Source organism: Amyelois transitella, chromosome 9 (assembly GCF_032362555.1).
Source record: "Amyelois transitella isolate CPQ chromosome 9, ilAmyTran1.1, whole genome shotgun sequence".
NCBI classification, from domain to species: Eukaryota; Metazoa; Arthropoda; class Insecta; order Lepidoptera; family Pyralidae; genus Amyelois; species Amyelois transitella.
In genome coordinates, this window is record NC_083512.1 from 3,242,334 (window position 1) to 3,265,046 (window position 22,713).

Genomic DNA, 22,713 nt, shown 5'->3' on the forward strand with positions numbered 1-22,713 from the left:
ACAATAATTAAAAATCATTAATTATTTATAGATTTCTAACAGCTATTAATAATATCATAATGAGCTCAGTCAATAAACGATTATTTTTCTTCTTAAAATTTGGATTAAACAATTTTTAAGTATGATAAAATGTATTAAAGATTGGTACCGATATTACACAGATAATGCAAATAAATTAAATAAAAGCAATTAGTAAATGGGAATAATAAAAAAGAAAATATTTTTCTACTTTTTTATTATTTTTTTTACATCGAAATGTATATTTGTATACTTACTAGAAGTTCCAATGAGGTACTTTTGTAAATACTATTACTTAAAATGCCTAGTTTCTACCTTTTGTTAAATACCTGTATTATTATAAAATATACAGGATAATTAGATTTAGTCACAAGTTTTAGTATTAAAAACATTATAATGGCAGTAAATTTCGAAATATAATCATAAATTAATGTTTTTTTTTTCGAGTTCCATGAAAAATTGTAACATTTGTCTTAGAAGATAACAAAAATATTTATAGAAAAATAATAAAAAAATACATATATGTAAATAAGTCACAAAAATTAAGTTATCATTTCGAAGTATTTTTTATACATGTAAAGTTTTTTTAATAATATTTTATATAAATCATGAATTGAATGTTTGTCGACAACACTAGGCTATAAATTATTTTATAATTTATTCTTAAGTCTAAGAAATGACATGAAATAAGGGGTTTTTATGATGTATTTCGATATAAATTAACACAGTTTATTGCTTTGTTGTTCTTATTATATCACCATAACACTCTTAAGATAAATAAATAAAGATTAATCTAATGTACAATTTTAGTCAAATTGAACGAAAAACTTTTCCAACAGTGCATCCTTAGCTTCTCAGTTCTAAAACTACAAAAAACACATCACACTGATGAGGTTCTAGTGTACTCGGCAAATATCGCATTTACTTAAATATTATTTATTTTTTAAGCATTAACGGAAGCCATTTTAAGTCACCCGGCGTTAGAGCATGATATACTTATAAAAGATGTAGATAATAGCTACATACAATATACTATTCAGACGATTCACGATTACTAACAACACCATATGATATATAAATATTTTTTTTGCTAAAAAATTTCATGTTTTTTACGATTAACTATTATTGCATATGAACCTTCTAGGCACCATTTTGGTCTTAATACATTTGCTATAGGTAATACAAAATTACATTGAATTATTGTCTTTCGTTGGGAATAAACAGGAATGTCAATTAATATGAACAATAAGTACAGAAATTTACTTAATTCTACTCTTTCTACTATAAATATTGTTTAGGGTGTACAAATTTATGTGATTTAACACAGGTACACATATGTTTTCAAAAACATCGTTAAATATGTGATACAACAGTGAGGTAATTTTGGTCTGATATTATGAGGTATACCTACTATAATGGCTCTACATACAAAGCGTTATTTTCCTACTGCATTTTCAATTCTGTGAAGTTTGCCATCACAAGCTTCTATATATTTTATCGCTTTTTTTTGATATAACAAAATAAATATAATAATAAAATGTCTACTCCAGGCAATCGATCGAATTGTATTTAAATTTAGTATTGCCATTTACACATAAAATAATTTTATTTTTGTTTGATGCCTTTCTAAGCATCGAAGCTCTTATGGTATAGATATTTTTGAGTTTATAATATGATAAAAATTGTACTAAAAATACTAACTGTAAAGGTAAAAATACTTAATATTCTTAAAGAAAAACATATTAAAAGCAAATTCGAACCCATGAGTTAATGATAAAACGTAAAAACCTTAATAATACGTAAGTATTAAATTTAATTACATTACTGAAGTCATACTAAGTAAGGTCATTAGATAGAAATCTTGACAAATGAAGAACTTGAGACCGAAAAAGATCAGTTGAGATCAGGGGCTTGGTAAGTACATCATACCTACTACTAATTACGGAAGTAGGTTCGAATTATACCTCGAGGAACACAGCTGTGTTTTACAGAAAAAAAAAACACGTATATTTATATCTATCTCAGGTTGCAAAACAGAATGCCCAGTTTAAAAAAATGTACAATTACTAAAAATAGTTACACAAAAATAAAAGTAAAAAATATTAATAATAAACTTGCAGAAACCACAGGAACTTTAATCTTGTATGCCGTTATATTTCAGGAGTTCACACTGAAAAGTAACGAAAAAAATTATAAATTTATTTATTTTTCATACATATATTTGAACATCATTGAATTTTTTTTTAAATTTATAAAATATATAAACATTATTTGTATATGTATAGATATTAATTAAAAGTAATATACATAAATATTAGTAAAAAAATATGTTATAACATAGATAATCCGTTCTTGTCACAATAATTTCAAAATGTTTTTTCTACATGACAAAAATCAAAACCTTTCTTTCCGCAAGAAATGTATTTGAAGAATATCAAGGTTTAGGGCAGCCACAAATATATTTATTTATAAACTCTCGTGATTTCTACATCTTCCTGGTTCGAAGAATGCGGTAGTATAATTTAATTGCGTCGATAAGGGACAACTACGTATTAGAACTACGCAAACTTTGTATTTTTAGATAATTTTGGGTGTCCGTCACATTAAATGTTATAGGAAGAGGAATCTTGAATTTATAAGATAATATACTACGAAGTGGATTTGTAAAACTGGTTTTTTTTAATGAGCTTGCTTTGCTTGAGCTGAACTTTCAGCTTTTGTTAGTCTAGAAGAGATTGAAATACCCGCGGGAAACACTTACATATATAACATTCGTTGCATTACTAAATACGAATATGATTCGGCCAAACTCATGAAAAAAAGAAGACATCACACCAATTCTGAAGAAGTATTAAATACATAAGATAATATTAAGCCATAATAATAAATACATAAGATAATATTAAGCCATATTGACGTTACCTTCTTTGGTAACGACAATATGGCTTCACCACCGTCACCACCAATTTAAGACAAAGTAAATATAATCCTTTATCTTCATTAATATAAAGATTACCCACCTGCATCATGATTTCTATCTACAAAGCAGCATCGAAGCATCTATTTACTCCATCTAAAAGAAATTTCTAAGCATTGCAATCCAATTTCTACACTGAAAATGTTAGTATATGAAGATTAATACTATATTATTAACAGATTCACTAAAGTTATAATAGCATGCTAAAAGTTTCATAGCGAGGTTCCTTTATACTTTATTATTTATAGTGGTTATTAATAGCCTCACCTTAGCTTAAGTATTATAACCAAGAAATAAGAAAAGATAAGTACCTAAATAAAATTTCGTAGGTATTTTATTCCATAGAATTCTCAATAATATAACACCATAGAAATGCCACATTTTACTTAAAACAACGGAAGTCTCTCACAGTTGTAAAATCAATAAATCGCAATATCGCATCGCAAGTAAATTCAGAGTTGAGATGCAATATAAAAACGTTACAATCATCATGCGACGTCACATACACCAATTCTGGACACTTCTACAGTCTTATATTATTCATGTTATGTGTCAAAAAATTAAGGAAATCAAGCAGATACCGGTTGTAGATTATAATATTAATATTTTAATATTATAGAAAAGTATTTCTCCTATAAATCAATATTTTCTATACCTGTAGGTGCTATACCTCAAACTAAGCCCTCAAAAAAAGTAAATAGCCCTCGAAACAATAAGAAAAAATGCATAAGGTCCCCATAACGCATGCCATGCCCAATCACTATACTACCTGAACAGCCGGCTTTTCCTTCTCGGCTCGTCTCTGGAGGAGCCTGGCGAGCGGCGGCGTGAACAGCGCGGGGTCGGGCGTCGCGCGGCCCTGCCTCTGCCACGGCTGCTGCTGGCGCCACGCCAGCGACACCACGCTGCCCACTGTTATCACCCACAGGAACCCGATCTGAGGATGTTTAAAATAAGATTTTTTGCTTTGCGGTTCCCGGTAACAATACAAAAAAGAATAGGACCACTCCGTCTCTTTCCCATGGATGTCGTAAGAGGCAAGTAAGGGGTAGGCTTAATGACTTGGGATTATTTTTTAGGTGAAGGGCTGGCAACCTGTCGCTATTTGAATCTCAATTCTATATTGGCTCTGTCTACCCAGAAAGGGATATAGGCGTGACCATATGTATGTATGTAAGATTTTTTGCCGTAATTTTTACTTTGTCAATACATTAAACACAAGAAGTAATCTTGCGTGAATTTAGTAAAGTATTAATAGACGAAAGCAAAAACTTGTTTCAACAAAAGAGTCGTCATTTTCATCCTCCATTGAAAAATATCAACAGTATTTTCACGAACGAGTTCACAGACTTTGTTTACCTAACTGGACGAGATTATAAACAGTCTAGACATTCGTTTCTTTTATGATCAATGAATCATAAAAGAAATCAAACACAATTTTTATATCTATACTAATATTATAAAGCTGAAGAGTTTTTGTTTTGTTTGTTTGTTTGTTTAAACGCGCTATTCTCAGAAACTACTGAACCGATTTAAATAATTCTTTCACTGTTAGATAGTCTATTTATCGAGGAAGGCTATAGGCTACATTTTGTCCCGGATTTCCTACGGGAAACGTCAACAATGCAGGTGAAAGTTGAATGAGTCGGCCATCTGCGAGCTTTCCACGCGAACGCTGCGCAAACCAACAAAGATATAGTAAACTAATGTACTAAAGATGTGAAGTACTCATTTTTTTGCCACAAAAAAGTCCGCGAGAGCATATATCTATCTCTTAAGGTTTAAATTAAATATTAAATATATACGGGACAAATTACACTGATTGAGTTAGCATCGAAGTGAGTTCGAGACTTGTGTTACGAGATACTAACTCAACGATACTATATTTTATAATAAATACTTATATAGTTAAACATCCAAGACCCAGGCCAATCGGAGAAAGTTCGTTTCTCATCATGCCCTGGCCGGGATTTGAACCCGGGACCCCAGGTGTCACAGACAAGCGCACTACCACTGCGCCACAGAGGCCGTCAACTTTTACTTACAATAACCACTTTTATGTACATTTTTAAAGATAAATTTTTCATTATAAACATAAGTTATTTTGAAACCAATTTTCTTTAATTCAGTATTAATCCTTATCCAAATAAATATGTTTATTACTTTCGGCTTTTCATGTAGACTAAAATTGCCATTTACAGTATATAAATCAGACGAATAGGTTTTGAGATATAGTCGTTATAAGCAATTTGCAGCGAAACATTTAATACGGCGAACCAGCGTTCTTTCTAATACGCGTGACCGTTGTTGTTGATTATGAGTATTTAATTGTAAACACAACTGTCTTTGATATCACTTAATTTCAATGAACATCTTAGAAGATATTACTATTTTAAAGTAAAGTATCAGCCTGTAAGATCCCACTACTGGGCAAAGGCCTCTCATCTCACTATATACGGTCTCCGTTCCGTCGCGGGTAATGATGTGGGCCAAGTCGTCGCCAAGTCGCATAACAATTAGCAGCTATAATTGATAAAGCCAAGGAGGATGTTTGCAAAAATAAATATGATGCCCAAAATTACTATTCCACGCGGACGAAGTCGCGGGCACAGCTAGTACATTATAAAATAAAAAATATAGGTGAAATAAAATGGTTAGGATGGAACAAAAAGCTATGAAACTTTGAATTTATAATACTGGTATCTTAATTCATTTACAACTTACCGGACTCGTCCACATATAAGATATCCTGTACAAATAGAAGTAGTCATCCGGATTGATTTCCACTGGGTCTATGATGGTGCCGTTGACCGCGCAGCCCACTGTACTTAGCGGCAACTTGCGGATGGGCGGCCGGGGGGCTCCGAAACTTATCCAGAGGGTCATAGCCATGCCGGTAACAAGAGATATACATGCGCCCTGGAATTAAGGAAGAAGGAACAAAGTTCAATTATGTGTATTTTTAAATTTGGAATAAAAATTTAAATCCTGACCAAAATCCTACTACTATTATAAAGGCGAAAGTTTGTATGGATGTTTGTTACTCTTTCACGCAAAAACTACTGAACCGATTACCATGAAATTTGGTATGTAGGTAGCTGAAGACCCAGAATAACACATAGGCTACTTTTTATCCCAGAGTTCCCGCGGGATTGATAGGGTTTCCATGCGGACGAAGTCGCGGGCGGCCTCTAGTATTTATATATTTTTAAACTAGCAAGAAATAAATGTTGACACTTAATTATGGCAATTTTTTAAGCCACCCGGTATAACAGGAAGGCTCTAACAGGTAGGTATAATATAAATACTACTACCTATGTATTTGTCTTTTTATAAAGTACATTGTTCCGATTTATGTAGGTATGCATATTTAGATTTACGTAGATTGTTACTTATCGTACCTATAGCGATTTAAAAATATATTATATTAAAATAAATTATTTGTGACATTGACCTAACAACAAATAATATTAAGCCGCTATATTACCATAGAGGTCTTAGTGTCAAGTTTACTGGTATATCTATTTGCATGTTACATAATGAACTATCGTACGATATGTCTGAATTAGAATTCTTCAGTTAAAACTTGAAATAATCCGGTTTCGGCCATCGATCTGTCAATAAGTCAACGGCGTCTTTTTATTTATAGCTATTATATTATATTGATTTAATGCCTAAATATCTAAGCGGTCAATGATCTTTCAGTGTGAGATCATCGATCTAAGTTTTGTTATTTAAAAGTGCTTAGTAATAATAGAAATTGTAATAATCCGCATACATAAGACAAATTATTCCGAATCAATTTATATATATACTAGAGGCCGCCCGCGACTTCGTCCGGGATAATACCGGGATAAAAAGTAGCCTACATGTTATTTTGGGTCTTCAGCTACCTACATACCAAACATCGTAATCGTGCCGTAAAGCGTGTAGAAGCTAATTGTTAAATAACATTTTAAAAGGACTAACCAATTCAGTAGCGTAAGTAGTGAACATCCCGAGAGTGAAGACCCCAAGGAGTGGTCCTCCGACGGCCCCGAAGATGGTGAGGGCGGCCTGCAGCACCCCGCCCAGGTACTCCGCGAGGAAAGCCAGGCCGAGGAACATTAGTCCGTAAACGCACGCCGCCAGTTTTGTAGCCCAAGCAATGTAGGATGGACGGATTGTGAACCACCTTCGAGAATTTGTACTTTAAGGATCATTCATTTCACCTTGAGTCGATATGTGACGCAGCATATGAGATGATATTTGTCGCAAACATTTTGAAGAAAGGCGGTGGTGTAACGAGATGAGACCACAATCTAGCAAATGTGTTTCCATACAATAGTAAATAAACAAAATAAAATTTGTGTATAGAATTATAGCAGTGTCGCGTCGCGTATAGTATTTATAGGTACCTACCTATACTTCAAAGTGTTGCATTCACATCATCTTAATGTACATTTTCACCTTACTTTTATCGTGTAATCAGATAACAGGTAGTACATTTAACTAAATAAAGATAGCTCTTTAAGAAAATAGGTATCTTACGACACTGAATTCGCGTTTATTCGAAACACTTCAACTTCGGACTTTGCACCATTGAATGGACGAGGTAAAGAGTCAATTTCATGCAATTTATTATTACTAACTTCCACGTACGCATTACTTAACGCACTCTTCTTGGTAAATACATTTCAAATAAATAATTTACGGGTATCCACCACAAGGCACGCATGAACTAAGATTAAAGTATATTCTTATTACTCTTATAAGGTCAAAATTTCATTTCATGTATCAATAAAATTGAAGAAATGTCGGTAATTCTCACCTTTTCGGAAGGCTTGAAAATTAAAAAATCACATTAATATTGGAACGTCTCTTTGATTACTTTTCTATTTAAAAATTGTAAATTGAAGGTAGGTTTTCAATATTAACAAGCAATATTTGTAATAATTAAAAAATAACATAAAATATACAAGAATATGGCAAATTATGAAGGTAATTTATTTATATTTTATAGGAAAACACCATACTGACATTTATAAAAGTTGAGTCTTCTCTGAAAAAAAAACCTAAGCTTAGCTATTGTTAACCATGTACGGTCTCCAAGAAATTTCGACTCATGAAATATTAAGACAATAGAATGTTGATAAGTACCTTCATTTGTTGCGGTGGAGTCAGGTTTTCACTCAGCGACTCCCATCTCGCTTCGTGTGAAAACCTGACTGCTCCTCTCTAGATTGATGAGGATGCAACCGCAACTAAATCCAGGAGGAAGAAAGGTTGATAACTACCTGCTAACGTAATCAGTAAGTGTGACCGCTGCTAAAGAGTTGCATGCTGACGATATGGTCGACAGTGACGCGCTGAATATGCCGGCCACGAAGAGCCCCGACAACCCTGGGTACTGAGTCATCGCGTCTACCACATAGTATGGCAGTAATTGATCCACCTGATGATAAGAACATATTATTTACAATTACGTCTTCTCTGGAAAGAAATCCTGTATCAACGATCCAAAAGAGATCGTTACGAAATTCACAAGTATTGCTTATTTCTATAAAATATGCAAGTATTAATAAAATTAAAAGAAAAGAAAATACTTTTGATTGAGCTCGATCCAAAATATTTAAATTTGAAATTTTCTGTGAAAAACATACTCTACTCCAAAGTGAGAAAAATAGAGAAACAGTTAAATAAAAAGAGTAACTACTGACTGAATGAAGAATGCTAACTCAACGATTATTTTCAAACAAGACAAAGACTTGGGATTATTTTTTTAGGCGATGGGCTAGCAACCTGACACTATTTGAATCTCAATTCTATCGTTTAACCAAATAGCTGAGCGTGGCCTATCAGTCTTTTTAAGACTGTTGGCTCTGTCTTCCCCACAAGGGATATAGACGTGACCATATGTTTGTAGTATGTAAGACAAAGTACGAAATGACGACTTACCGAGGTAATTTTGCCATCATTAAACGGATCACAGTCCTTATACACGGCGTAGATAGCAAGGCCACTGAGGCAGGTACTGATGCTAAGTAAAGAGAGGACTGGCCAGCTCCACCAGAGACACCATTGTGACCTACTTAGAGTACTCACGGTCAACAACCTTTGGATCTGGAACAATGGTATGGTGATAAAGTTTAATGATATGAAAAGGGGTTTAAGATTATTAAAACATAGAATAAAGACATTGCTAAAAAAAGTTAATTTTGTTGTAAGGAAATAGAATAAAGAAAAAAATTATATAATGATAAGTCAATGAAGATGAAAAAATCTTCTTGTTATTTATTAGACTGGACAAATTCCGGATGAATGTTCAAACGTTATAATGCCTTATAAAGAAGTCATTTAAAATATCACCTGAGTATGATTGACAGCATACAATGAGAGATATGTTATTAAACCACCAATAATGAGAGACCACCATGTATGTCTTTCAGTAGGGTCGGGACTGAAACTAAAAATAACACATGTTAAGGCATAAAACATATAAAAGAAACTAAATCAATCAAAGTCCATGAAACTTACTTGTTAAAGTTTAATCGTCCACCTTCAGAAGCTTTGACAAATATTTGAGTGAATCCTCCAAGTTCAATAGAACTGAATACAACAACACTAAATATAGCAGCAAACATTAAAAACGATTGTAAAATATCAGTGAATAATACTGCTTTCATGCCTCCTAATGTTGAATAGAAGGTACATACTAATCCGACTACAAATATTGATATTAATCTGTCTAAACCAGTAACAGACTCTAATACTATGGCCGGAGCATATAAAACTATTCCATTGTATAACAACATTTGTAACGTGTACGTTAAAGAGGCCAGCATTCTTATATTGGGTCCGAAACGAAGCTCTAAATATTCGTAAGTACTAGTTTTTTGTAAGCCAAAGAATACTGGTAGGTAGAGTCTTGTGCAAATAGGTGTTGCTAGGCCGTATGATATGTTGATGACGACAAAGATCATTCCATAGTAATAGTTCTCTGCAGAGACTCCTAACAATGTGATGGATGACATGAAGGAGGCCATCAGAGACACTGCCACGGGAAAAACAGCCATGTTGCGGTCAGCGAGAAGATATTCCTGCAAAGGTGTAAAATAAAGAATATTGTAACAATCTATAGTCAAATATTGAAGTTGGATCAGTCAGGTGCAAGGTTACCGGCATTAAATTTTATGGGCAAACAATTTTTCGATCGTCGGGAACGACTTCATTAAATAAAACGTCGAATAAGAATAAGTCTATAAAAAATCTCATGAAAAGAGCCAATTAAAATTTTGCGACCTTTATACTTTTTTTAGGCTCAATATTTCTGTGGTGATGTCGAGATCTGTCCATTAATATTTTCTGCGTTTTCCAGAGCGAGTATAAGATTGCATAAGAAGCAAATATGGCATGGCATCGAAGTGGCTTTGATTTGCTTTACGAAAAACCTTACTTTCCGAGCCATCACAATTGATGATAATTAATAATCTAGGCTAGACAATAGAACCGTCTCAGACATGCGTCAAAGCACGAGGCTATATCTAGGTCGATGACATACTTACACACAGGAAAAACTAAGGCAAGCATATAAAGTGTTTTCATTGTGGCTCCGTAAAAGTAAAATTGTGAACTTTTTAAGCTGACTGACAGAAATATCAACGCACAGCGTAAACGGCTGGGCCTAGGGATTTGGCATGTAGGTTCCTTGTGTGGTTTAGGGGTGTACTAAATATATATATATACTTTCACCGACGAATGCACATTGTCTGCACCAGCCGTTGCCGTCCGTAATGCCTAACTAATTCTATAATGGCTAAGAAGATGCAAGAACAATGCAATTGTATTCTTGAAAGTATCTCTAAAATCCAAATATTTTGTGTAAGTAAAAATGTTTTACATTCACAAATTAATTTTTAATCCAATATTCTGAAATGTAAACTGTTTGCATGTACGATGCACATCGTGTTCGTAGGGTCATATTTTAAAAAGCAAAGAACAAAATAAATCACCTCATTTGTTTTCTGTTTCCCGCCACTAAATCTGAAATACACCCCGATCGCCACAGAGGCTACCATTGTGGCCGCCATTATGATATAGTCCCACACACCAAACACAGCGTTGTCCATTTTGATCTAAAACAAAACACAATTTATCAACAATCAAAGCTAATCATCACATCATTTCAATACAAAACAAAATCAGTCTGTCAGTGTCATTCTGTCTGTAAATCTATAAAATTTGCCGACGAATTTTGATGCGGATTTTAATAGATAGAGGAAGGTTTATATTAAGGTATTAATATTGATTGCGTTCTCCCTGGATAGGAACCCAGCCAAAAAACCCAACTAGATCCATGATTCAGGAGTGGAAATTTAAGTATCTCAGGCAATTATGTGAATAAAATTACATCTCATCTCCGTTTTCCTATAAATATTTGTATCTAACCTTAGAAAAGACGCAAAAATTTAAAAATTGTGACTATGCGAGTGCGAATTCATAGTTTCTTCATGTCGGATGAGAACAAACAAGTGACATGCAGTTATATGTTAGGTCGAGTACAAAAGATTCGAAAACTTCCACTTCGAGAAGTACAGTAGGTAAGATTTAAATACATATAACTTTCAATACAACCGGAAAGTTGTATATTTTTTATGCGACCCACTGTACATCAAAAGTAGATCGTACAGTATACTTGATAGTATAAGGTAGGTAGGTATGTACGTTCCGCGCATAGAAAATGCCATCCGCATATTCTTAACTTTTCCATTACTAGATCGCCATAAAAATATAATAAATTATTTTAGTATACCATCCATTAATTTCCAAGCTTTTTGTAAAAAAACAAAAAAAATAACCATATAAATAAAAAAATATACTTAAGGTAATTAATGAATTATGAGTAAACAATGCGGCATTTTCTTACTCGATATAAGTAATGCAGACAGATAGCAAATTAGGTACCTAGTTACATTCCTGCTGACAGTGTTATAGACATTTTATTTTATCTCATAGATATCATATTATTATGTCTAATCTTTATAAAAGTATTACAAATTTTATTACTTCCCTGTATCTTTAATTATATTATTATAATGTCGGCATTAAAAAGAAATAATAATTTCCCTAAAATTTTTAAAAAGGTAAGAGTGTTTGATAAAAGTCCGTTTCCTCTGAAATTAGCCGTATGTTTTAAATAGGTAATAAAAATTACCAGAAGCATTTGCCTAATTATAAAAGTACAATATAAAAACCTTTTCTGAAAGCCTTTTTGATATCTAATGCTTTTATTGACTACGTATATCACGTGACGTACGTAGTTATCATCAGTTTACATTAAAACTTCTTTATATTTAATTTATGCATTCAAGTACTAAGTATACATTATTATTTGGATTAAAAAGTCAAGTAATATAACTACGTCTGTAGTAGTCTGCTGCCATTCGGTTATCATTCATGTCAGTATCATCAAAAGGATTTTGTTTAAATTTTATTTCAGGTTGATTCAGTTAATAGTCTGTGAAGAGACAATAAACAAACAAACAGACTTACTGTCACATTTGTAATATTGCTCGTAGTAAGGATTTACGAATGACGCGACATTTTACCATGCGGATGTCGAATGTTACAAGATTTTTTTTAACAACGGCTGATAGTTAGTCTTTTTAAATTATTTTTTCCTAATAAGTAACATATAATTTGCAAGGGATACATACTAAAAGGTAAGAAAACATGTGCGTGTGATATTTCGCGTTGAACGGTAGGTATATTTTCATTTCAATTGTTAAACATAGACAATATACCTATATAAGAACAGTAAAAAATAATATTCTAAATAACATTAGACAGGTTACATTAAAATAATTGAAAATGATTGATTATCAGGGTTCAAAGTACCTTTACTTTGAATTAGATATATTTTACTCTTGATAGGTATTTCACATTCTTACAATTTTATTCTAAACAGCAATACATACCGTTTCTAAAATAAATACTATTTATGTCAATAAATTTAAATAATTTCTTACTCAATCCACAAAACTATACAAAAGCACAACCAGCGTGTGCATAATTTTATGGCGTGCGTGTTACGTGATTCTTGTGTATTAGACAGGTTTAATTGCATTAACATCAAATAAATAAATGTGGCCGTCCAAGCGAAAAGGGCCCACTGAGCACTTTCTACTTTCCGAGATATTTGAGATTTTGTGAAAAAAGGTGGAAAATTGGCATTATGCGATTTTAATGGATTTTGATGCAACATGCAATGGGCTACATTTTCGTATAATAATCGTCTGTAAATAACGAACACAACGTGAGAAAATTGCAATTATATGTTTAGTGAAAAGGGACCAGTTATCAACACTCTTTAAATTGAATGATTGAAATTGAATTCTATAATGATAATGAGTTAAATAACAACTAATGTCGATGTTTAACCAACCACAAAGACATCTACTGTCAACAGCGATATTTTATAATAGAGAATTTCCCCGGCATTTATTTAGGCGAGTAGTGGGGACTTTTACTTAGATAGGTACATTTCGTAATTTAATTAGACGGGAAATCCCCAGAAATGTTCTAACCTTCTAACGGTGTCGCGCCAAATGTCCATAAGTCACGAAAAGCTCCTTACAATTGTTATAATTTACAAACCAGAGCTGATGCAGTTAATTATATAAAACAGTACTCCAATGATAATGGTTTAGTTTTACCTGGCCGTCTACCAGGTCACCGATATAATTCTGATCTAGTAATACTTCCTTGCAGTATGACCAAATCATACGTTTATAAAACATATTGTGATTCACTAATTTCACTGAATAATATTCCTGTTGGTAGGAGTACTTGGTACGACCTCTGGGAAACATTTTGCCCAAATGTTGTTGTGCAGAAACCGAAAACTGACCTTTGCGCAGTTTGTCAAAAAAATGTAACAACATTAGGAAAAATGAACGCTTTGAGTGAAGAAGAAAAATTAAATCTCATAATTAAACCAAAGCAACATTTAGACCTAGTACAAATTGAAAGAAAATATTACAGTGATATAATCAGATGTGTAAGGGATTCATTCTCTGAATCTTTCCCTATGCTTGGACCTCATATTACTTGTAGTTACGATGGTGTTATGCATTACTCTTTTGATTTTGCTCAGCAAGTTCATTTACCACATAGCTCTCAACAGATAGGGCCATTATATTTTTTGACAGGGTTCAAAGTCAGTTTATTTGGTGTTGCTGTAGAGCCATTAAAGAAATTTGTCTTATATATTTTATCCCTGAATCATGTCATACAGGTAAAGGGGCTAACGCTAACAGCTGTTCTCACAGGTAATGAGAAAGGTGATACTTTTATAAAAATGTATGACTGGGCAAAATTTTTTCAATCAGATGCTTCTACCATAAGCCAGCTATTAACATTTTCCCATTTTGAATCTAACGCAAATAACAAAGGGCACATGCTTTGCTACAAAAATATTTCTGAAATGCTACCATCGGTCGTGGCAAAAGTTTTAAATCCAAATAAAGTATATGACCAACTTCCAACAGAAATATTCCCGTCAGGTATGACTATAGAAAGGCAATGGTATTTGTATAACAAAATACGTAAATTTGTCGAAGAAGAATCTAAAGATATTTTGTGTCCCAAACCAATAGTCTTAGACGACATATCCACTCCTAGTCAATGTAGTGTAGTAGAAGGAACTACCTAACCTACTTCTACTTCTAATACATCATCCAATCAAATTGCTAAGAGTGTTAGAAAAACGCCAACTTGTTCATACTGCAAGGAAGTCGGTCATAGGAATCAAGTAAGAAACGGGTCATATTTTTGTCCAAAGCGCAGGTCAGAAAATATTTGAGACTAGCTTCCCCCCGCGACTCCGTCCGCGCGGATGTCGGTCATCACGTGGATGGTTTATTTCTCCATTTTGAGTAACTCTGACAATGACATCTTTAAATATCTATTGGACCCAATTACGGCTAGGCCTATAATAATTAAGGAGATCCCTCTATTGAGCTACTGCTGTTGAGTTCGCGTTCTAAGTAGTCAATTTAGACCAAAAATAAAAATGAAGCTACAGTAATTCCCATCAAGCTGAAAATGAGTATAATTGTTTAAAACACAATCAAAAGCATTATTTCAAATATCCCCCCATACCCGCAGTGGATTCAGCGCCGTAACTGTAGCGCCGAAAGTCGAATTTAGCTTGAACCGTTTGCGGCACACGCGGGCCGCTACTAATTACTATGAAAAAAATACTTTAGTCCAGTCAATCTAGGCATTCGAAGCTACATTAATTCCCATCAAGCTGAAAATGAGTATAATTGTTTAAAACACAATCAAAAGCATTATTTCAAAATTCCCCATGATTCCGGTTTAAGGAAAAAATAATTCCCAAGGTCAAAGGTAAAAAAATGGGTTTTTCACGATTTTCTTCAAAACAGTAAGTTTTATCGGAAAATTACCTCAGACATAGATTGTAGATCATAAAGTTATCTATAAAAAGGAATCAATAATTTTTTTCAATATAGCTACCGTTTCTGAGATATAACGATGCAAAAAGTTGCAAGCGTCATAATATGCATAAGTACGTCTCGTATATACTCTGTGTAGCATAAGTAAAAATATTGTTCTGTCGGTAATTTTAACTTGAATTCAAAATATAAAATATACATATACATAAGTATAATGAAACCCAGTCCCTTCATTTATACTGTAGTGAAACCTTGAGACAACATCTGTCTCTCTGTTGAATTGTGTACGTGGCTAGGGTCGTATACCTGCTTTATCTCAGAATGCTCAACACATGAAATACCGTTAGTCTTTAATAATAGTAGTCCTTGCGGGGATACCGTTGACGGCTATGGACACCACGGCCTCTCATGCCCTAGGAGTGCCGGCCGTTTAGGGCGCCATGCCGCCCTAAATAATATAATCCTCCGTGCTCTTGCCACCATCCATGTTCCAGCCGTTCTAGAACCAAACGGTCCGGCTCGGGATGATGCCAAGAGACCGGATGGTATGACTTTGGTACCCTGGAGATTGGGGCGGCCTTTGGTGTGGGATGCTACTTGTGTCGACACACTTACGCCGTCTCATCTTCAGGTTACTAAATCTAAGGCCGGTTCTGTTTAAAATGAGGCAAAAAACCTTTAAAGGCGCAAATATGTAGGTATTACCGATACCTTTTGAACGTTTTGGTGTAGAAACTCTGAGACCGGGGGGCCTATCTGCCCATCAGCTTTTCTGACAATTGTCGAAAAAGCTGATTGAGATATCTCTTGAATGGAGGGCTGGAAATTATCTGGCTCAGAGAATCAGCATTGCCATTCAAATTGGCAATGCTGCCTGCCTTCTGGGCACACTCCCGCATATTGATACTATGCAGGGACTGTACAATTTATAAAATAAATTTTAGTTTGTAGTCATCTTCTTTCTTTTTATAAGTAGTTTTAGTTTTAATTTGATTTAATTGTAATCTCTATTATTAAGATGATTTTCTTCACTTAGGGTTATTCTATTTTTTTAAATAATAAATGCGAAAGTTAGTCTTGAGTGCCACTGCGTAGAGAAAACACGTGTTTATTCTAACCTATTTCAGACTTTTTCAAGTTTAATAATAACAATGTTAAAAAAACGCGCTAATAGTACACTACCTCAGAGGTGGCGTGGGCGTGTGCTATACAGGGACTGTTCAATTTATAAATTAAATTTTAGTTTGTAGTCATCTTTTTTCTTTCTTATTATAGTAGTTTTAGTTTTAATTTGATTTAATTGTAATCTATATTATTGTCCTAAGATGATTTTCTCTACTTAGGGTTATTCTAATTTTTTTAAATAATAAATGCGAATGTTAGTCTTGAGTGCCACTGCGTAGTGAAAACACGTGTTTATTCTAACACGCGCTAATAGTGCGTGGAAACGTGTGCATATTATGACGCTTGCAACTTTTTGCATCGTTATTTTTATTAGAAAAAAATTATTGATACATTTTTTATAGATAACTTTATGATCTACAATTTATGCCTGAGGTAATTTTCCGATTAGAAAAACTTACCGTTTTGAAGAAAATCGCGAAACACCCATTTTTTACCTTTGACCTTGGGTAATTTTTTTTTCCTTAAACCGGAATCATGGGGAATTTTGAAATAATGCTTTTGATTGTGTTTTAAACAATTATACTCATTTTCAGCTTGATGGGCAATTAATGTAGCTTCGAATGTCTAGATTGACTGGACTAAAGTATTTTTTTCATAGTAATTAGTAACGGCCCGCGTGTGCCGCAAGCGGTTCAAGCTAAATCCAACTTTCGGCGCTATATGTTACGGCGCTGAATCCACTGCGGGTAACGTAACGTGTGTTCGCGGTTCTACAGAACAACGTCTATGAATATGATAAACTAAAAAATTAATAATTTTTTTTCTTCGTATTTTTCCAGGATAAAAAGTATCCTATTTTATGCCCAGGATAATAAGGTATAATTATACCAAGTTTCATCAAAATTGAACCGTTAGTTTTCACGTGATGCGTGAACATACAGACAGACAGACAAAATTTTTTTTAATCACATATTTGTGTTTGGTATCGATCCAGTAACACCCCCTGCTATTTATTTTTTCAATATTTTCAATGTACAGAATTGACCCTTCTACAGATTTATTATATGTATAGATTTAATTCTGACTTTTGAAACCTGTAATAGGTTAATTCTTTTTTTTTGTAATGTGTCGTATTAATGACTTTTAATTCATTAATTTTTATTCTTTTGAGTTAAATTTAATCTGTTTTTGTATAATGTCCTACGAGTAGTATATTCTTAATAAATGTGTGTTACAATGTACCTACGCGAAATATAACCTAATTTCGGTCAACTCGACCCATTTCCTAAACTTAACATAACTACCAATTAGGTTTAAGTTTTTATTTTTTTATTCGATAGTGTTGCCATAATAAAAACTAGTCGATTTTATACTTAATATATTTCTCTATTATTATAAATAAGAATCTATGTAACTGACATCTTGATCTCTAGCTATTACAATTTAAAATTTTATTGTATTCAACTGGGCCCTTTTACTAAACTTGTTATAAAGTTAGTTTTAAGCTTCTATTTTTTTATTCGATAATGTTTCCATAACATTAACTAATTGATTTTATACTAAACATATTGCTCTATAATAATAAATCATAATCTATGTAACTGACAACTAGATCTTTAGATAATACAGCTTAAACTTTCAATGCCCGTTTCCCAACAATTTGATTTTTGTAAGTGTGAACTTTGAAAATTTTTTTTTCCAATAAATGTTATTATGATTAATTTTTATTTTATTCCATATGATCAACCAACTATTTAACTATCCAAATATGGCCTTAACTCAATACCACCCAAGTGGTACCTTTATGCTTGGACTGCCACAAATAATATTATTTTTAATGAAAACGATATAAAAAATTTAATGAAAAAAGCTTTTTAAAGTAATATTTTATCAAAACTAAACTCAAGAGTTTATCCTATTCGCCGGTGTATTCAGTTAAACCAAAATTGAGTTGGTAAAGGGTATCATAACAGGTATCTATTAAAAAATCGAAAATTCATATTTTGATTTAAATAAAAATAAAGAGTTAAAATATAAGTTATAACGAAACAGTCGGCCAAATAATTTTTCTCTTAAATTTTATTATAAGAATTTACGAACGCAATCTAATAAAAAGTGTAGCATCGCATAACGGTAATTTCAGGTCAACAACTCTACTAAATAGGCAAACTATACTGTCGATCAAGACCTTTTAAATACATATTTAGTAACAATTATAACGTATGAAACTTACTTTATAAGAAAAATGACTTCGAAAAAAATAATATATTTATAAATAAGTTTGATTGGCATGATGCTTAAATTTTCCGAGGCTAACTCAATCTGTGTAATTTGTCCCGTATATATTTATTATTTATTTATTTTCCGCCAAAAAATCGCGCATGGCAATAACTTTACATGAAATACATGGCCAAAATTAAGTTCTTCTTAAATCAAATAATCAAATATATAATACAATATAAAATAGAATACAACGTATGTAATAAAAAAAATCTTACCTTAATTTTTAACACAGACACAAAATATTTAGTTAAGAATTACCTAGCAACACAATTGCTTTTTAAATTTCGCACGCACTAAATAAATTTTCGTTTATGTATACATTTTGGGACGTATAAGTGCAACGTTTCTTATTCTTTACCAAAATGACCTTGGCCTCTTTTAATTCATCCGAAATGTGGGACGTAGAATAAAAATATAAAATTAAGCAATCTGAGTTTATGTACGGTCCATCATCGGCAAAATCATCAAAATGACTGAATTTAGCGGCTACTTTCATTCACTGAATGAATGAATGATAACAACACCTTTCAATTCAATTAGCTCGAGCTCGACATAGCAAATTCATACAACGATAAGAAATTCGTTTGGAGGTTATGTTATGTTATGGCGAGACATCGTACGATGGACTAGTTCTGCGATAATGTAGCGCTTTAAGCGCTTTGGCAAAAAAGAAAAATATTTATTGCAATTTTGATAATAACGTTCTAAGAATGAAATTAAAGAAGCTTTCAGCTCCAAATAAATAAAATAAAAACTTCATACATACATATTTTGGTAATCAGGTCAAATTGTTTCCTTCTCTCTTTTATTTCGAAAACATATTGAATTGAAGCGAAGAATTGAATAAAGAATGCTTGGATGATTTTCGAGCTATGAAAAAGTGACCTACGTAAAGGCAAACTACCTATTCATTTCAAAAGAGAGCTTTTGCAGAGCTATTGATGATAAGGCAAATCTTATCTTCCCTCTATTCATTAAAACATATAGGTATCAATGCCCTTTCAAAGATCCTGAATAAAAATAAAAATCCTAAACACAAAAAGCGGTGAGATTGACTTGTAAAATGCTAGATTTAAAGTTTGACTAAATCAATCAAGAATGAGGTAAAGTGTAGAGTAGAAAGATCCTGAATAGAAATAAAAATCCTGAACACAAAAAGCGGTGAGATTGACTTATAAATGCTTGATTTAAAGTTTGACTAAATCAATCAAGAATGAGGTAAAGTGTAGAGTCGTGGAATATAAACGGAGAGGCTCCTGTAAAAAATTGGGACAGCATAAGTAGGTTACAAATAAATAAATACTTACCTTCAAAAATACAATAATAAAAAGCTACAAAAAATTAATAATGCTCTTAAAGTGAATAAGTTAGTATTTTTCTTTCTTTCTTAAACCAGTTAAAAGAACGAGCTAAGAAAAGATAAAAATATTGAAATATCTCAAATAAAATATTTTACAATAATTTTTTAATAGCAATTTGTAAGAATTTTACATTGCTACTCAGCCAAATATTGGCTATTTTTTACGGGATAAGCCCGAGCAAGATAAGATAAAAAATAACAATATATGTTAACATTACAAACAAGTATGGTAACCAAAAAAATAAACTTAACAAATTTTAAACCAGCGTGGGTTGTACGAAGAAGGATTCAACCACATGGATTTTTTACATTATTATCTATTCAGTTTTTAAAATTTGAAATTAAGCGCTGCAGCGATGTAGAGTCACCAATAGTGCGCGCGCACTCTGAAATCGAGTTGCTAAAACATTGACGTCTATAAATAAGTTCCCTCATGAAGTGTCAGTATAGGTAATACTTTATTTTGAACTTTGTCCTACTTGAATTTATTTTTCAATTTTGATTGCAATAAATTTAATAAAAGGAGAATTTTTTACTGTTTTCACGTATGTTAATTTCTTTGACAAACTCTAATAAGTTAGCAGGAGAAGGTTTATCGATTTTACTGTGGGAAGAATTAGAAAATTAATTTCTGATAAATTGCGAAATTTTTTTATTAGGTATTTTCCAAATTTTAATGATAGGTAGGATAGCTGTAGAAAAGTCAGGCTAATCCCTCATTTTTTTTTTTGATTGGGGAGATTTTTTTTTCTGCTTGACCAATTATTTAACCTTTTCTTGCTCCTGGTAGGAATGTATTTTGTATAAATAAAATTGAATCAACAAGCGTCAAAACCATTAATTCAGAGTAATAACTTAATTTTAAAAATTAAATTTAAAAATTACATTTATATTTCAAATTACATTTACTTAAATTACCTACATTTGTCCCATATATATTTATTTATTTATTTAAATTACATTCAATTAAAGTTACAAACGAAAATTTTTCTAGTGTCTACTTCCTCCCAGCTTTAGTCCCGGTTGCAATCTCACCACTCTCGAGAGGAGCCCGGGGTATGCCTTAGACCATGGATCCGGAATTGGGTGAGTCAGGTTTTTAGACGAAGCGATTCCCGTCTGACATCCGTAACCATAAACAGTAGGACTGTTTAATAAAATATTTAATGGAAATGCGGCTTTTTCTCGAATAGGGATTAAAAATATGTAAGTACAAAAAATACGTTCGCTATAAGAGTTCTGGTTTTTCTTTTTAAATGTGTTGTGAAAATCGAAAATATAATTGTTATGCTCATTTAATAGATACCTATGTTAAAGGTTCAGTCGAATGCAAATTTGTATTCTAAAATAAATAAAAAATGTGTATTTTTGTGCTTTAATAAGCAATTTAGGTACCTACGTGCCTATCACTGCTTTTTGAGAGTTCTGAAACAAAATATATTATTAACTCTGTCTATCTTCATTTAATGAAATGGCTCAAAGGAGCTTGCCTATTATGTTATTCAAAGCAATTACCTCCATCTACGCCTTTCTGACCAGTTAATTACAACGTTACCTAAACCAATTCAGCGGGGTGTTATTGAAACGTTAAATATTTAAAAGGGAGTATAAATCAAGCCAAAGGGTTAAAGCAGAGTTGTGATCTTGTGAATATTGCACAAATTAAATAATGAACATCTTTTTCTTTTAGTGAAGCATTTTAGAATTTTGGATATACCTACATAATTAAAAACATCAAAATCATCAAGATCTTTTGCCGTGTGGTTCTCGGCACCAATAGAAAAAATAACAGAACCATCTCTTTCTCTTGGAAGTTGTAAAAGGCGATTAAGGGATACTTGGGATTCCTCTTTTAGGATGATGGGCTAAAAACCTGTCACTATTTGAATCTCAATTCTTTCATTGAGCCAAGCGGCTGAGCGTGACCTTTCAGTCTTTTGATGACCGCAAAGGATAATTACGTGATTTAATGTTATGTTATCAAAACCGTAGTGTTCTTATTGTCCTCCACAACATTATACAAAAAAATCCTGTCTGAAAATATACAGAAATATAATTAATAATTAATTAGGTATACACCGAATTAATTATTAACAATGTGACAAATACATGAATGATATAAGTTCTTTTTCTATTTTGGATTAAATTACTTAAAAACATTATTTTATATTAAAAGCTAAGAAAAAGCGAAGCCTCCTAGCACAGGTAACTAAATGCTTAAAGGGGGCTTTTAAGGCACTCTTCTAAGGCAATTAGTTTGTACAAAACCAGCATGTACTGAAATAAAAGCTTTTAGATTTTGTTTTCTTTTATTTTATTTTTTATTTTGACAGATCCTAGTCGCATATTAAAGGTATCTCTAAACAGAAACAACACACAATGGGACAACACACTTGAACTAGGGAATGAAAATGCACCAAGATTGTTAAAAATAGTTGATTGAATAAAAATCAAAAAGTAAAAATAAATCCTAAAATTAGACGATTTTTATT

The 22,713-nt window shown here is 32.4% G+C and overlaps 2 protein-coding genes across 3 annotated transcripts in view; one reads left to right on the forward strand and one right to left on the reverse strand.

Annotated features, from left to right (window-relative positions):
- Positions 1-22,713, forward strand: part of LOC106134691 (sorbin and SH3 domain-containing protein 1) — a 244,816-nt gene that overhangs the window by 182,213 nt on the left and 39,890 nt on the right. The gene's annotated exons all lie outside the window — the stretch shown is intronic.
- On the reverse strand, positions 393-19,355 carry LOC106134704 (putative sodium-dependent multivitamin transporter). 2 transcript variants are annotated; one of them, XM_013334811.2, is made up of 11 exons: positions 19,077-19,355; positions 10,987-11,109; positions 9,512-10,074; positions 9,344-9,440; positions 8,933-9,097; positions 8,272-8,429; positions 6,965-7,169; positions 5,720-5,914; positions 3,765-3,932; positions 3,039-3,091; positions 393-2,188 (listed from the first exon to the last, which is right to left on the reverse strand). In XM_013334811.2, the coding sequence occupies exons 2-10, from the start codon at positions 11,101-11,103 to the stop codon at positions 3,083-3,085; spliced, it is 1,677 nt and encodes a 558-aa protein (XP_013190265.2). In that variant the 5' UTR covers positions 11,104-11,109; positions 19,077-19,355; the 3' UTR covers positions 393-2,188; positions 3,039-3,082. The 2 variants fall into 2 exon arrangements, with proteins under 2 accessions (XP_013190265.2, XP_013190264.2); XM_013334810.2 differs by lacking the exon at positions 3,039-3,091.